The sequence below is a fragment of the Macaca mulatta genome, chromosome 10, assembly GCF_049350105.2.
Source record: "Macaca mulatta isolate MMU2019108-1 chromosome 10, T2T-MMU8v2.0, whole genome shotgun sequence".
NCBI classification, from domain to species: Eukaryota; Metazoa; Chordata; class Mammalia; order Primates; family Cercopithecidae; genus Macaca; species Macaca mulatta.
The window spans coordinates 91,382,692-91,399,527 of NC_133415.1; the positions used below are offsets into that span (position 1 = coordinate 91,382,692).

Consider the following 16,836-nt stretch of genomic DNA (forward strand, 5'->3'; position numbering starts at 1 on the left):
TTCCCATTTTGTAGTTCTAGTTTGTGTTTTTCAGCTGTCACTGATCTTAGTTTTTAAATGTCTTTCTGTGATCATTTTCTATTTCTTTTGTGTTCTTTGATCAGATAGTCACCTATGATTTCTTCCAATGTTGTTTCCTTTGTAATAGTAAGTTCTTTTATATACCTCAGGATCTGTCTTTATATATATATACACACACACACACACACACACACACACGCATGCACGCACGTAATTTGCAGAGATAGGGTCTTCCTACATTGCCCAGGCTGGTCTCAAACTCCTAGACTTAAGCAGTCCACCCGCTTCAGCCTTCCAGAGTGCTAGGATTGCAGGCATCGAGCCACCGTGCCCAGCCTGGAATTCATCTTTAGTTCACATATTACTTCATTAATTTCTTCATTTATTTTTATGTCAGAGTCACACTCTTAATTATTTTAACTTTATAATATTATTGATATTTAGTAGGTCTAATGTCTTTTTCTCTTTTTCCTTCTCTTAGAGTATTTATCTCTTCTTGCCTGTTTAACATTTCAGATCAATTTTAGACCAATTTTTCAAGTTACAAAACATAAGCAAACAGAAGGAAAAACCTCAATGAAATCTTCTGGGGTTTGGATTGTGTATTAATTAGGGTAAGGAATATGTTCTGCTTTAGCAAATGAACCTGAAAATCTTTTATAAAGTCTGGAATCAGGACTGGCTCTGTTCACATAGTCGTTCAGGGACCCAGCTGGCAGAGGCTCTTTCATCTTCAACAGATGACTCCATTAGGATCTCAGTGTTATAAGCAGGAGTTTCGTATCTGGCTAGCAGATGGGGAACAGAGAGCAAGGAAAATTTTGTGGGAGGGTTTTATGTGTCAGGCCTTGAAGTAATATAAATCACTGTTACTCATATTCCATTAGCCAGAACTCAGACACACATCACACTTAATTGCAAGAGAACAGAGAATAAAAGAAAGTTGTGAACAGCTATCCAGACTCTGCCAAAGATGAGACTGGTATTAAGCCTGCATTTATATTTAGGAAACGCTGATATCTGATATTGAGTCCGCCTTTCTAAAAGCATGTCTTTTTCTTTTTCAGAATTTTGCATATCTTATTGAAATGTTTTACAGTTTTCTTCACAAATATTTTTAATATTTTCTTTACCATTATTTCTAGGTATTTGTTGCTGATGCTGTGAAAAGCTAACTCTTTTCTGCTATTCTGTCTTCTAGATGGTTATTACTGCTGTAAAGAACATTTTTTACTTCATGTTATTTTGTATATTATATATGGCATTTAAAAGAGCTCTGAGTATTTCACTGATTCTTCTGAGATATGGACACATACCTGCAAATAAGAAGTGTCTCTTTTCTGATAATTCATACTTGTTTTGGTGACTAATTAAAAATACTTTGGATGCAGTAAGACTTGGACTTGAGTTCAAATTCTGCTAGTTTTTTCTTTGTGAACTTGAACAATTTATTCTCCCTGTGCCTCAGTTTCTTTTTAATCTACATAATGGGAATAATGATTGTACCATCTCGTTATAAGAATTGAAGAAGAAAAAGCATGTAAAATGGTATGATGCCTAGGGCATGGTAGGTCCTTGAAAGTTGCTATTATTACAGTTATTTCTGCATATTATTTTACTGTATCCATCAGAACTTCTAGAACACTGTTGAATTAAAGTGATACTGTTTTGGCACCTTTTTTGGTTCTGATTTTCTTCAGAATGCCTCTAATATATAGAATTTTGAGTAGGATGTTGGTTGTCGATGCTAGATGTTCTTTTTTATGCTCCTGCTTTCCTAAACAATCAAAAATTTTATTTATTTATTTTTTAATTTTTTTTTTTTTGAGATAGAGTCTCGCTTTGTTGCCCAGGCTGGAGTGCAGTGGTGCTATCTCTGCTCACTGCAAGCTGCGCCTCCCGGATACACGCCATTCTCCTGCCTCAGCCTCCTGAGTAGCTGGGACTACAGGCGCCCGCCACCATGCTCAGCTAATTTTTTGTATTTTTTAGTAGAGACGGGGTTTCACTGTGTTAGCCAGAATGGTCTCAATCTCCTGACCTCGTGATCCGCCTACCTCGGCCTCCCAAAGTGCTGGGAGGCAATTAAAAATTTTTGAAAATAAAGGCTGGGCATGGTGACTCACGCCTGTAAATAATAGCCCTTTGGGAGGCCAATGCGGGTGGCAAACTTAGGAGTTCGAGACCAGCCTGGGCAACATGGTGAAACCCATCTCTACTAAAAATACAAAAAACGGGCTGGGCATGGTTGCTCATGCCAGCAATCCCAGCACTTTGGGAGGCCGAGGTGGGCGGATCCCTTGAGGTCAGGAGTTTGAGACCAGCCTGGTCAACTTGGTGAAACCCTATCTCTACTAAAAATACAAAAATTAGCTGGGTGTGGTGGCGCATGCCTGTAATCCCTGCTACTTGGGAGGCTGAGGCAGGAGAATCACTTGAACTGGGAAGCAGAGGTTGCACTCCAGCCCGGGCGACAGAGCGAGACTCCATCTCCAAAAAAAAAAAAAAACAGCAAAAAACAAATTAGTCAAGTATAGTGGTGCACCTGTAATCCTAGCTACTCAGGAGGCTGAGGAACAAGAATTGCTTGAACCTGGGAGGCAGATTTGCAGTGAGCCAAGATCATACACACTGCACTGTAGCCTGGGCAACAGAGCAAAACTGTCTCAAAAAATAAATAAATAAAATTAAAATATAAATAAAGTCAGGAGTAGTACTGAATTGTTTCAAATAATATTTTTGGATCCATTTAAACAATTAAGTGGTTTTTCTTCTTTCATCTGTTGATGTGAAATATTAATTAATTTCCCAGTGTTGAACCATCTATCATTCCTGAAAGAAAAGTTTTGCTTGGTTATGGAATGCTTTGCTTTTAGTGTTTTTCTGAATTGTCTGTAGTTCTATCTTTTTTGATGAATTGGATAGGAAAACTTCCTATACTTTTTTATGGTCTGTTGTGTCAAAGTTTTATGTTCCTTAAAAGTTTGAAATAAATGAACAGCAAAACTCTAGTTCTAGAGTCTTTTTTAGAGGTAGTTCTTAGATATTCTTCTTGAGCTGACTGTGGTATTTTAGTTAGAGTTATTTTCAGTGGCAAAAATAGGAGCCTACTTAAGCAAATGCAGGTGAGAAAAAGAGATTATGTGAAAACAGAGCAGTCTTACCAGGCTCTATGAAGCAGCGAGCAACCCTTTCTCATGTTGGGGAGGAATCAAGGCAGCCTCGGGACAAATCACTGTCATTTGCTTCTCTTTGCTCTTTTGATTCTCTTGTGCATGCGCATTGTTCGCTTTCTCCAGCAGGCTTCCTCCTGAGTCCCTGTTCCCTCCTGCCTTTGAGAGGGGGACATGCAGTCTCTTGATAACTGCCCAGTCGTGTAAATAGCTGTGATACTGCTTGACTTCAGTGCTTGTCCTTTCAGTTCATGGGGGCTTTCCCTTTGCTTAGTTTCTCCAAAGGGAAAATTGGATCAAATTATCTTCATTAATTAGGTCTATGGCAGACATCTGGATACCTCCTTTAGGACAATTTTACCTCCTTTCTTAAGCTGTGAGTGGCAGGTCGTGAGGATTATTTATGATTGTGATTATTTGTGATTGTTGGCACATTTCCTAGGATGAAGGTTGTATATGATGGGGAGATAGGCATCAATATTTTGTGTTGTATGTTAGTGATTTATCTTTTTCCAGGAAAACAAAAAAATATTTTTCATTTTTGTTTCCCATAGTGTTCTCAAATGCTTGTCTTTGGACTTGTGTATGCCCACCTGCCCTTTAGGCCCCATCTGGAGATTGTTTCAGTACATTTAGGTGAAATCTGGATTTTTAACAGGTTCCCCAAATGCATCAGGTACACAGGGCATTTGGAACTGCTGGAATGCAGTTTCTTTTAGTTTTTCGTATCCTTTGTTACCTATTCTCATTTCAAGTTTTACTTACTTTCTTGAATCTGTTCTCTAAATATTTGGGTGCCAATAAAATCATTCCTGGTTTACCTTTGGAGAAACTGGTATGAACCTTTCTCTCTCCAGTTTTTGATGTATCGTAGACACGAATTTAACCAAGCTCTGCTGGACTTAGGTGTAGTTCCATTTCAGCTTTACTCCTTGTTCTTCTAATTTCTGAATAGTTGAACTACAGCCCCCAGCAGGCACTGCTGGTAGAGACGAATCTCCCCTCCTCTGTCTTACTTGATGGACTAGTACAGTTCTGTGGAAACAGTATGCTTGGAAGCCCATTTTTCTTATATGCATACACATTCCCCTTTCCCCAATTACAGTTACTTGAAATTCTTTTGGTGGGTGGAAAAAGAGGTTTTCAAAGGCAGAGCATGTATAGATCACTGATTCCTATTTCTCAGCTAGTTCTTTTGCCTTGTAGGTAGTGGAAATTCTGTTCACCTGCTTTAGATTATCAGTATTACTTTGAATTGGAGAGGCTTCTTAATGGAATGCTAAGCAAACCATTTGAGTGAAAAATTGTAATCTGTTTTTAATGGAAATATTTCAAACTGTACATAAAATGTAATTAAACACAAATACATTGTTTTGAAATGTATGGCTTTAGTACATACACATGAACACAGCATAAAACTATAACACTAATCCTGATTTTCAAATATAGGTTTTTTTTTAAATTGGAAATGTTAATATTAAAGTAAAATTTTCTCCTTGGAGTTCTTGTTGACATAGCTTTACCATTCCATTGCTTAATTTTTTTTTTTCTTTCTTTCTTTCTTTCTTTCTTTCTTTCTTTCTTTCTTTCTTTCTTTCTTTTCTTTCTTTTCTTTCTTTTCTTTCTTTCTTTCTTTTTTTTCCCTGAGATGGCGTGTTGCTGTGTTGCTCAGGCTGGAGTGCATTGGCATGATCATAGCTCACTGCAGCCTCGGCCTTGAAATCCTGGGCTCAAGTGATCTGCCTCAGCCTTCCGAGTAGCTGGGACCATAGGCACGTGCCACCATGTCCATCTTCTATTGCTTAATTCTAAACATATTAGGAAAAGTGTCTATGTATACTCTTAAAAAATTAAAACTTTTTCTAGTCTTACTTTGATTCTTATGCTCTGAATAGGCAATGTTCATGTAACCACTCTGCAGATCTTCTGTAAAGAAGTGATGATATTTGAATCACTAACCCATTAAATACAAATCAGTCTCTTCTCTGAATCAAAGAAATAGGCACAAACAGTCCTGTTCTTAAATTAGATTACATGTATTTTATTGCTATAGAAATTTCTAAATTTGTGATTAATTCTTTTCTCTCTTTTAATAGTAATCCTGTGGATTTGAGTAACCCAGCTATTATAAGCTCTACTCCCAAATTTCAGGAACAGTTCTTGAATGTGAGCGGAATGCCACAAGAATTGAATCAGTATCCCTGCCTTAAACATCTGCCTCAAATATTTTTTCGTGCCATGCGTGGAATCAGCTGTCTGGTGGATGCATTCTTAGGTGAATTTTGTGTATGTTGCTAGATGTATGAAGAGCTTCATTTAGATAACTCTAGAGGCTAACCCTACGAGTTATTAGAAAACATCCAAAGGAAAAGATGAACAGATTTGATGACAAATAACAAGCGAAGAAAAATTATTTGCAACAAATAAAATAGCCAGAGGGTTATCGTTTTTATGTAAATATTTAGGTTGGTGCAAAAGTAATTGCAGTTTTTGCCATTTAATGTAGCCAAAACTGCAATTACTTTTGCACCCACCTGATACATCAAACAAGGTGCTAAGAACAAGAATTAGGCTAGTAGATAAATGGACAAAGGATAAGAGTAAATGATTGCAAAAGAAAAGAGTGTTCGTGCATACTAGCTATCCAAGAAAATGCAGATGAAAATGCATTTGGGACCATTCTCGTATATATCTCTAAAAAGCAAAATTATACCTTTAGTGAGCCATTCTTTTAAGCTGTTTTTCACATTTATTTTAGATATATGAAAAGTCAAATTTTTAACCTGTTGAAAGGCAGTGATTTATAATATCTGTCATTTTCTAAAATATTTATGTGTGCTTATTAACGTACAGTTAATATGTTAGCTCCGATTAAGTTTGGCTGCCACTTAACAACCAAAAATCCGGCTGGGCGCGGTGGCTCAAGCCTGTAATCCCAGCACTTTGGGAGGCCGAGACGGGCGGATCACGAGGTCAGGAGATCGAGACCATCCTGGCTAACACGGTGAAACCCTGTCTCTACTAAAAAATACAAAAAACTAGCCGGGCGAGGTGGCGGGCGCCTGTAGTCCCAGCTACTCGGGAGGCTGAGGCAGGAGAATGGTCTAAACCCGGGAGGCGGAGCTTGCAGTGAGCTGAGATCCGGCCACTGCACCCCAGCCTGGGCGACAGAGCAAGACTCTGTCTCCAAAAAAAAAAACAAAAAAACCCCAAAAATCCTAATACAAACAAGATAGCTTATTTTCACATATGTTAAATCTAGGGCTAGGCTGTACAGGGCCAGTATAATGGTTCCATCACCAGCAGGGATCCAAGGCCCTCTCCGTTCTTTGCACAGTGCCTCATGGGCCGTGATGGTTGAGTGAGTTCCAAACATCCTGTCTAGGAATTAGGAAGGAGAGTCTGCATATAATTGGTCCTTTAAGAAGATCTCTTAGAAGACCTACCCAACAGTCACCAACTTCTTTATGGTCAAAATATGGCCACATCTAGGTGCAAAGGGAGCTTGAAAATTGTGTCATTTTTTTTCTGGGTAGCCATGTCCAGCTAAAGTTTGTGTTCTGTTACTCAGGAAGAAACAGTGAATAGATACTGAGAGGCAACTAGCAATCTCTGCTATAGTCTATGTGTCCCAAGCCTTCACTAGGTTGCTGGGAAAAATTTTCTGATCACATATTTTGACCTATGAAGAATAATTTCATTTGCCTTTTTTTTTTTTTTAAGGTATTTCTAGACCCCGATCAGACAGTGCTCCCCCAACACCCGTGAATAGATTAAGTATGCCTCAAAGTGCTGCTGTCAATACCACCCCACCACATAACCGGAGGCACCGGGCTGTTACTGTGAATAAGGCCACCATGAAGACAAGCACAGTAAGAGTTTATATCACCATTGTTAAGCTATATAAGGTTGGCTTATAAAGTCTTACTGTTTTCTCAAACTTTTCATTGGTATGGGTGTGTTCCTGTGTTCGTCTAATAGGTTACTACTGCTCATGCCTCTAAAGTTCAGCACCAGACGTCTTCCACCTCTCCTCTGTCAAGTCCAAATCAGACTAGTTCAGAACCCCGGCCACTGCCTGCCCCTCGGAGACCAAAGGTTAACAGCATCTTGAATCTCTTTGGATCGTGGTTATTTGATGCAGCATTTGTTCACTGTAAACTTCATAATGGGATAAACAGAGACAGCAGCATGACTGGTAAATATTACTCAAGAAATATGTTACCACTTTTTTCCTTTTCCTTTTTCTTTTTCTTTTTAGTCTTTCCTACCTGCAAGATTAATATGTATCTTAAAAAGCTCTCTGTTTCTGATCAAGCAATGTCTTGTGCTTAACCCCTTCCAGCTGAAGTAACAGAACTTTAGAAGATTTCCTCCCTGTTCTTTTTATGTATGTTCTATGAGGTTTGGCCTTTTGTCTGGTTTTCTTAGACATACTTAAGGTTAGCCACATTTTGTTGAATCAGATTTCTTTCAGTAGGTGACCTGGAAGTTCCCTTCATGTCAGCCAGGATAATACAATTTATATAAAGAATTAAAAATTCGAACTGGAAATTTACATTACAGGAAGTGTTTTCTTCAATTTTGACAGCCATTCACTCATTAGTACATGTAAACATCAGAAAATTTTTGCTTCACACTATACTGTAACCTCTCAGATTTGTAGTCTAGAGAACTTTATTTCAAGGGCACACTTTCAAAAATACTACTTGCTCTTTAACTTAATAAGATTGATTGGTGGAGAATTAATAACTCAACCCTGATATCTTCATTTAGATTTTATTATAAAAAGGAAACTGTCTAAATAAGAGCTGGTGTTTTTTTTTTTTTTGTCATCTTAACCATTATATTTGGCATAGGGTACAGGATGGATGGGTGGGGTAGTGCAGTGTTTTGAATATTTATAATATGCCTTAGCTAAAAAATGACAATGGCTGACATTTATTGAGCTGCTATTACTATGGGCAAGGTACTGTGATATATGCATTAATGAGTGTATTGGTTGTTTGGTAAGAAAGCACTCTTCTGCTGGGGTTGGAAATAAGACAAAAAGACGTCTACTTACATTAGTTGATGTATCTCTAGGGAGACTGTTAACTCCAAGGATAAAACTAATACAATGGCCAGAAGGGTCTCTGCTTTCTCTTAGAAATGGTTTCTTAGCTGTTATTATAATTCTTAGCTATTATTATTATCATCTCAGAACCAGGGTCTATGTCTGTGAACATTATACACATGTAATTATTTAGAATGTTATTACAAATCTTTAATTTAGAAAAATTGTGAATATAAAGATTTCTAGGAATATAATTTGAGAATGCCATGTTTGAGTTTAGGGATATCTTTGCTTGCTTTATTTTGTTCAAATTCAGACACTTTATATTCTGCCATTTTCATATTATAATTTTATTCACAGTTTGAAAGTAGTGCTTCTGGGATAGGTAAATGTGCTTACTTACAGTAAGTGAAAACTTTTAAAAGACGACTTTTGGGTTATGCTTGTCTTTATGTTCGTGTACCTTATATTTTGAGTTTTCTGTATCATGTTTATATTTATTAATTTGCATTTTCTAGAATGAATCAGTCCTGTTTTTCTTTTTTATTTTTGTTAAGATGTAATTCTTACAATGTAACTTTTGGGTATAGAGCTGTTGACACTGAAATCCATGAATCTAGAATGGCTCAACCTGCTACTTGGTTGGTGGGCTTGCTTAAAGGAAACTTATAGATCTTTTTGCTCTCCAGGGAGTTTGTAACAGCTTTGCTCACCCTCTTGCACCAGAAGATAAAAACCAGATTTCAAATCATATATGAACAACATCTTACTTTAAAATTTTTCCTTGCTGAGGAGAGGATAGAAGCTCCTTTTCTCCTCATTGTGTTCAGAGATGATAAAGGCTGTTACATTACCCAGGAGATATGAGGTATCCAAATAGTTAAAGGGGTTAGAATGCTAGGTGCCAATCTTGAGGTCTCAAGTCTGGTGGGAGGCTTGGGTATATTAACTGTTTTTAAGTACTGGCTGCCATCAAGGAATTCTGCCATGCAGTTCACCTCTAACTTAAAGTGTTTGCTTCTTTGAACTGGTTAGCTTTAGATTTACATGACAGTACACTGTGCTTTGTAAAAGTAACATTGAGCTGGGAAGGGTTAATGAACTAAAATTTTAATGCACGTTATGGGCACTTCAAAACCTCAATTCTTTGTAGTTGTGTAATTTTCTTCGTTCATTGTTTTGCATGATACAAAAATCATAATTTTGGACCTGAATGCACAATTTCCTGTGTTTTTGAACTAGCTTGTGGTATCGTAAAACTTTTAATTTAACTTTTAAAAAGCTAAAAAGCTTCTTAATTTATTGTAAAATTTCACCATCTTTAAAGTATTTTATAATTACTACTGTCCTTTGATTTGTTTCCATTTATTTCTATTATCTTGCAGCATCTTTTATCCAAATTCTTCTTTCTTATAAATCTTGTAAGTAGGAACCAGAAGCTTCTCCTTAATTGCAGTCATGTTTTTATTTTTTTCATAATTCCATTAAAAATTTGATTGTCATTGTCTTTTGTAGTTCTTGCACTTGGGAAGAAAAATACTTTTCTGTGTTTTGAATGGGGAAGATTGTTGGCAAAAGCAAATTAATCTGCCTGAATCAGTCCCATTATTTCTGTATACTAGTCTGGTCATGTCATGAATTCCAGGACTTTGCACTAACTGTGTTTTGGCTTTTTTTTTTTTTTTTTTTTTGAAAGCTTTAAGCTTATTTTTATACAGATTTAGTGTTTGATTTGTATGCATTCTGCATGTAGTGTTTTTCAAATGTATTATTGCTGGATAGCTTATTCAGGACTAAAAATGGCTCATGGGAAGTTGCATAAAGATTTATGCTTGACTCTGCATTCTATTAAATCTATTATAAAATAATTTAAGCATTTCATGTAGAGTAATAAAAGATTTCAGAGTGATTTTCAATACACTGTGAAATCTTTTGTTAAAAATAAAAGCAACTTTCAAAGGGCTTCTGTTTCAGTGATAACGAATGACCATGATAATCTTTTTTATCAATCCAATTTTCTGATTTATCAGCCTCAAGTTAGCTGCTGTCTGTGGTTGTTAAAATTCATTCTCATTTTGCTTGGTTGAGCGATTCTTTGGTGTGTGTTTTGGAGTTGGGTGGGTTGTGGGAATGCTCTCTTTTTCTCCCTGCCCACTTCTCATCCTTACTTTGCCCTCTCCCTAAAGTATACAGACTGGTATAGGGTTGCCCATTTAATTAGGATGTCCATCTAGGGTAATGTGTAAATTGCAGTAGCTATTTTTCTTAACGTTTAAGCATCATTGTGTAGGGGGAAGAAAAAACAGAAAAGAAATAATAGAAAAGCCAAATTCTGTATTATATATCTGTATGTGGATACAGATATATACAAATGTACTCTGCTGATCAAAAATCAGTTGAAAAATGCTTCTTGTACAATCTGTTAAACTGACAATGCCACTGTAAATTAATTGTAACCTATTTTCAAAGAAGATTTCAGAGAGCCCTTTTTAAAAACATTAAGACATAGTTGCTAAACAAAAGCACTTATTGGATTCAAGTAGCTATTTAATGACACCAACATTTGATCTTTGTGTCCAGGGTCCCATGAGCCTACTTGGCATATTGCAAATATAATAAAACCCTCCTTTTCTCTCCCCAGCCATTACAACACAAGCTAGCATGGAGTTTCGACGGAAAGGGTCACAAATGTCCACAGACACCATGGTTTCCAATCCTATGTTTGATGCAAGTGAATTTCCTGATAACTATGAAGCAGGAAGAGCTGAGGCTTGTGGGACACTGTGTAGGATTTTTTGTAGCAAGAAGACTGGAGAAGAGATTCTGCCAGCTTATTTATCCAGGTCTTGGAATTTTTGTTTGTTTTTTCATTTATATAGTTTTGATAGTGAAGCCATTGTAGCGTTGCTTGGCCGACTGAACCGATGAGTGAATGTTGGTCAGAAATACCTACAGATGTCTGTAAGTGATCGACATTTGCCTGAAATCTTTCATTTTACCTGTCTCGTCTGATTTGGTAAAGACCCTTAAGACCCTTTTTGTTTTAGAAGTGCTATTTATGTCATCTTATTTGAATCTTTTTAATATGGAGAGATTTCGAAGGACCACAATAATTTGTTAACAAATTTTTAGCGCAGTATTCGCATGTAGGCAGTCCAGAAATAAGTCAGCTGTAAATCCTGCTTCCAAGGAGCTTATTTTCTGGGCAGAGCTACAAACAAAGCCATGTGTACACGTGACAGTGATCAACAGGAATAGGATATTGATGGGAGAGGTACAGATAATGTGGTATGGGCATTCAGGGGAAGAAGCAGTGCACATTTATTTACTCCAGGGGATTCAGGAAAGAGTTATAAAGGATTGAATGATTATGCTGGACTTTTAAAGGATGGTTAGTGTTTAGACTGTGTTAGGAAGTTGGTTAGGGTCATCTTCTCCAAATCTATGGCTTCAGCCATCTTTGTTAATGCCTCTGCCATCCATTCAGTTGCTTAGGGCACAAACGAAGAATCATTTTAGAATCCTCTTCTTCTGTATCTTTAGTTGATCAGCCAACTCCTGCCTTTCTGCTCCTTAACCCTCTTTCTGATTGCTCTTTTCACTCTATCCACCATTATACTTTAGACTTTGTCATTTTCTCCTAAACTAACTCATAATGGCCTCCCGTTCATCTTGACGCTGTTTTGCCTTCCTTTACTGATCATTCACACAGGTGCAGAAATGAGGTTAATATCAACAGAGTATTTAGATATCTGCATACTTGTTAGGTTCTCAGGAGATAGAATTAAACTGACCCTATCAGAGGGAACTAAGTACAGAATTTTATGAATATGAAAAAGAATGGTATATACAGGCAACTAGGCAGGGTTATCTTAACTATAGGCACTTGGCTTTAAGCAACAGAAACCTTCTCAATCTGACTTAAGTAAAAGGAGAGTAAGTTGTGAGAAGCTAGTTATATTTATTAAATTCTAAGGTCAGAAAATGCAGTATGACCTCATGAAGAGCAGATACTCAAGGACCAAAACAACTTTATTCCTCTCTCTCTGTCTTCCTGGTCTCCCAGAACTGCTTCATTCTTCTTATCTCTGCAGATCATTTTCTCATATTGTAGTGTGCTTCTGAGTTCCCAGTTTTCATTAGCCAGGCATGGTGGCACTCCCCTGTAGTCCCAGCTACTCAGGAAACTGAGGCAGAAGAATCGCTTGAACCCAGGAGGCAGAGGTTGCAGTGAGCCAAGATTGTGCCACTGCGCTCCATCCTGGGCGACAGAGTGAGACTCTGTCTCAAAAATAAATAAATAAATAAAAAGTACCCAGCTTTCATGACCTTGGTCTAGGTGACCATCAGGGCCAATTAGTATCTCTGAATTTTAATTATAGACTCCTGGGAAGGAGGATCTGATTAATCTGCCTGTCTCTGGTCTAGTCAGCTACAGTTGTGTAAGTAGGTCACATAAGGGTGTTGGAGCTCACCCCCTTGTTGTGGGGGTACGTTTCTCAGGAACTCTGGGCTGGGGGAGATATCCTAAATGGTACTCTAGTAGTAGGGGAGAACGCTATCACAATGAACTTTCTGACTGAGCCATAAGACTGAATGGATGGTAGTAGGACAAACTAAAACAATAGATTCATGAGAGGGCAAGTGATCGGTTTAGTTTTGAATCGATTGAATTTGAAGTGCCTATGGGGTATTTGTCAACAAATATTTATTAAGTCCTACTTTGTGCCAGATATTGTGCACAGAAGTACCATAGTAATCAGTAGACATCCAGATATCCAGTAAGCTTTTGGCTAACAGATCTGGAGTTCAGTTGAGAGGTGTGGGTTAGAATGATTTGATTATATTTAGTGACTTAATAAGTGTTTAAAATCAGGTTAGTAAAAGAGAGAGCTTCCAGAACTAAGGTTGTCAGACTGAGGAACACCATCATTAAGAGGCAGGTAGAGTAAGAGGACCTGTGAAAGAAAATGGTCATAGAAATCAGGGAAGCACAAGGAGACAAGGGGAGTAGTCAAAGGGTTGAATGCTTTCAAAAGGCAGAGTGAGTTAAGAATTAATCATGTCTCTTGGATTTGGCAATCGAGAGCCCATTGGTTATTTGCTAGTATGGTTTTAGTTGAGTTCTAGGGAGAGAGATTGAAATGGGTTAAGCAATAACCAGTAAGTGATGAAGTTGTTTCTGAAGAGTTTTGCAGAGAAGAGAAACTCGCCTCACAGTAGAAGAGTATAACAGTGTAGTTGCTCTTGAATAATGGGAGATTGAATGCTTAGTAAGTTGATTAGAGTTTGGGGGTGGAGTTAAAAACTAAGGTATATTCAGGCATATTCCTAAAAGGAATCTTATTCAGGTGACCTTCATGATGAATACAGAAGATCAAATGCAGGTTTCTTTCTTTCGTTGTCCCCCCAAAAATAATGGGGAAGGGACAAAAATGAAAACATACTTTTTTCCCCTAGGAATTACTAAATGTTGCAACATTTTTCTGTTATGGAATTTAACTCAGCAATTCCCCCAGTTTATTGAAAAGTACTGCAGCCTATTGTTTTGTTTTGTTCTGGTTGCCTTATTTGCAGGCCCCTAGAACTTTGAGTTGCAAGACTTAAACTTTGAGAAGGTGCAATAGACATGAATGGTTTTTTTTCTTCATTAAGAAAGATGATTTGGGTCTTAGTGTATATAATTCAGAATTGTTTTAATTCCAGTAATACCCTTTAAAGGGTAAAATTCCAGTAATTCCAGTAATACCTTTTAAAGGGTAAAATTCTAGTAAATTCCAGTAATTCCAATAATGCCCTTTCTTTAAAGGGTAAAAATAGTGAAGAGTGGAAATACACTTTCAGATAACTATGTAGCAAATAATAATTATGAAAACTTTTGATTAGCAGTTTGTTTAAAATTTTTTTCTTGCTTTCCTAGATTTTACATGCTTTTAATTCAAGGTTTGCAGATAAATGATTATGTGTGCCATCCTGTCTTGGCCAGCGTTATTCTAAACTCTCCTCCTTTGTTCTGCTGTGACTTGAAAGGGATTGATGTTGTGGTTCCTTACTTTATTTCAGCTCTTGAAACCATTTTGCCTGACAGGTAAGCTATCATTCTCTGCTGTTATATCAACTGTCTGATTTGGCCTGGTCTGTTGGTGCTTCCTCCCCAGTTTCCTAATGTATCCTGTCTAGTCGTCTTCATAGTCCAAGAGAACCCAGGCCACACTTAATGAGTGTAGTGTGTCCAAACGCACCTCATCCCTGAACTCCTTCAGTTCTGATTTGTCTGTGGGCTTGTTGAATTGTTTTTGGCCTGGTCTAGAAGGGTGAGAACAACTCCAACACAGAGGTCTTACCTTTGTAGAGTAGGCCTTACATTTTAGATAAAGAAATCGATCAACTTCTAGTTTAATTCAGTAACAGTTTAACTTAGAAATACACAATACACATATACACAATGCTAGGATTTGGAAAAATTGGCATTATATGTATTTGGCAGTAGCTAATGTACTTTAGTTCAAAAATACTAATATCTTTTTATTTTTTGGCAGAGAGCTCTCAAAATTCAAAAGCTATGTAAATCCAACAGAATTGCGAAGATCCTCCATTAATATCCTACTTTCTTTGTTGCCCCTCCCTCATCATTTTGGCACAGTCAAATCTGAGGTAATGTTTTGTTAAAGTTTTTTTATATTCTATATTCTGTTTTGTGTACTAATTTAAGTCAAATCGAATGTTAAAAATGGAACAGGGGATGTTTTATTTTTCAACTCAAGTTATTTCATTCAAGTTATTTCAAGTGAATTAACAAAGTTGACTTGTGATTTGTTTTTTTTTTTTTTTTCTCTGTCAGTTTTTCTACCAGTTTTCAAGCAGTTACAGGCTGAGGACATCTATTAACATATTGAGTGTTAGTGACAGAGTTAGCACAGTGGCTAATGTTAGACTGAAAGCCTTTCTCATTAGACTGATCTGTTCCTCCACTCTGGCTATTCCCACATGGGCATCATGAGCTGCAACAGCTGATGTTAAATATTATTTGCTTTTTCCATAGGTGGTCCTGGAAGGAAAGTTTAGTAATGATGACAGCTCGACTTATGATAAACCAATAACTTTTCTGTCCCTGAAGTTGAGACTTGTGAATATATTAATAGGTGCCTTGCAAACAGAAACGGACCCCAACAATACCCAAATGATATTAGGTTTGTATTCACACATTATGTTGTAAGTGAAACCCAGTACTGTTGACTGCTGGCCTGATGAAGAGTCGGCAGTCAGTGACCGGAGCCTAAACCTAATGTAGCTCTACTTATTCTGAATCAGAGGCACAGTTAGTTTTTTAATGTAAGAAAATTTAAAGCGGTGAGATGAGGGAAGTAAAGTGTTATAGTTGTCTTGGTTGGCCATTTTATTTGTGCTTTTGCTTTTCTTTCTCTTCTCCCTTCTCTCCTTTCTCCACTCTTTGCCTCTCCTTCCCATCCCTCTCTTCTTTCCTCCTTTCTTCCTGCCCTCCTTTCTCCTGCCTCTTCCTCTTCCTCCTGCCTCTTCCTCTTCTTCCTGCCTCTTCCTCTTCCTCCTGCCCCTCTTCTTCCTGCCTCTTCCTCTTCCTCCTGCCCGTTACTTACAGGTCTCGTCAGTCTGTACTTTCCTCCTAGTCCTTTTTCTCTAGAACATAGTAGCTCATGATTTCTTCAGAACCTTGCTTTGTATCCCTCCTGCTGGGATGTTCTTTCCCTAGATTTTTGTTTAGCTTTTCTTCATCATCTTTTTAGAGAGAGCTTCCCTAACAGACTTTGCTAAAGATGATCTTATTTCATAATTTTTTTCACAGCACAGAACCTGAAATTATTTTGTTTGTTTAAATGCTTGAACTCCCCCCTTTTTACATGTTTTTCAAAATATATCATAAGGTATTTGTTGATTGACAGATCTATTGTTAGCACTAAGGGACAGATAGTCTTATCTCCCTGAAAATCTTCAGAGAGACCCTGATGAACAGAGGAATTCTTCTTTTCTTCCTCTAATATGATGTTCAAATTGGGTAAACAGCAATGTATTACATTTGCAAGCAAAGGGTTTTCAATTGTTGCTTCTGTGTCTCAGTGCCACTGAAGTGCAACCCTGGGTATTGAGATCACCACCCTTGACAGTGGAAGCTCTTAGGAAAGTAGGGCTTTCCTCAACCACATAACAGGAGTACCCACTGAACCATGTGAATGCAAATACCATCCCAGCCCACAAACCTGGGTGGCAGTTAGAACGCCCTACTTATGGAGCAATTGATCTCTGAGAATGCTTTGACCTTGGCAGTGGTTAGAGGCTTGCTTTCTTCCCTTCATTAGCAAGACAAGAATTAGGCTTCTTCCTTCCTAGCATCTTAGATTTTTATCTGTTCAAAAGTGGGATCAGACATTCTGTTTAAGCCCTCATGCCCCTGAGGAGGTGGGGTGTATGTCCTTCCAACAGGAACACAATCCATGAAATGGTTTCTAAAAGGCCTCTAAAACAGAGAGAGAGATCCTGAAGAGATGGGTCACAGTGGCCAAGAACCATATTTATCCAGAGACACCTAATTAATAGGTGACTAGAATTGTCTGT

The 16,836-nt window shown here is 37.6% G+C and overlaps 1 protein-coding gene across 12 annotated transcripts in view; it reads left to right on the forward strand.

The window, feature by feature from the left end:
- The window catches only part of RALGAPB (Ral GTPase activating protein non-catalytic subunit beta), a 110,003-nt gene that overhangs the window by 42,740 nt on the left and 50,427 nt on the right, over window positions 1-16,836 (forward strand). For 7 of the 12 annotated variants that reach the window (XM_077951799.1, XM_015149031.3, XM_015149032.3 and 4 more), the window contains exons 7-13: window positions 5,291-5,469; window positions 6,918-7,066; window positions 7,176-7,392; window positions 10,892-11,093; window positions 14,171-14,338; window positions 14,790-14,904; window positions 15,293-15,440. In XM_077951799.1, coding sequence (XP_077807925.1) covers window positions 5,291-5,469; window positions 6,918-7,066; window positions 7,176-7,392; window positions 10,892-11,093; window positions 14,171-14,338; window positions 14,790-14,904; window positions 15,293-15,440 — 1,178 coding nt within the window. Of the gene's footprint in view, window positions 1-5,290; window positions 5,470-6,917; window positions 7,067-7,175; window positions 7,393-9,635; window positions 9,672-10,891; window positions 11,094-14,170; window positions 14,339-14,789; window positions 14,905-15,292; window positions 15,441-16,836 lie in introns of all 12 variants that reach the window. The other 5 variants (XM_015149027.3, XM_077951801.1, XM_015149029.3 and 2 more) reach the window with 1 other exon arrangement.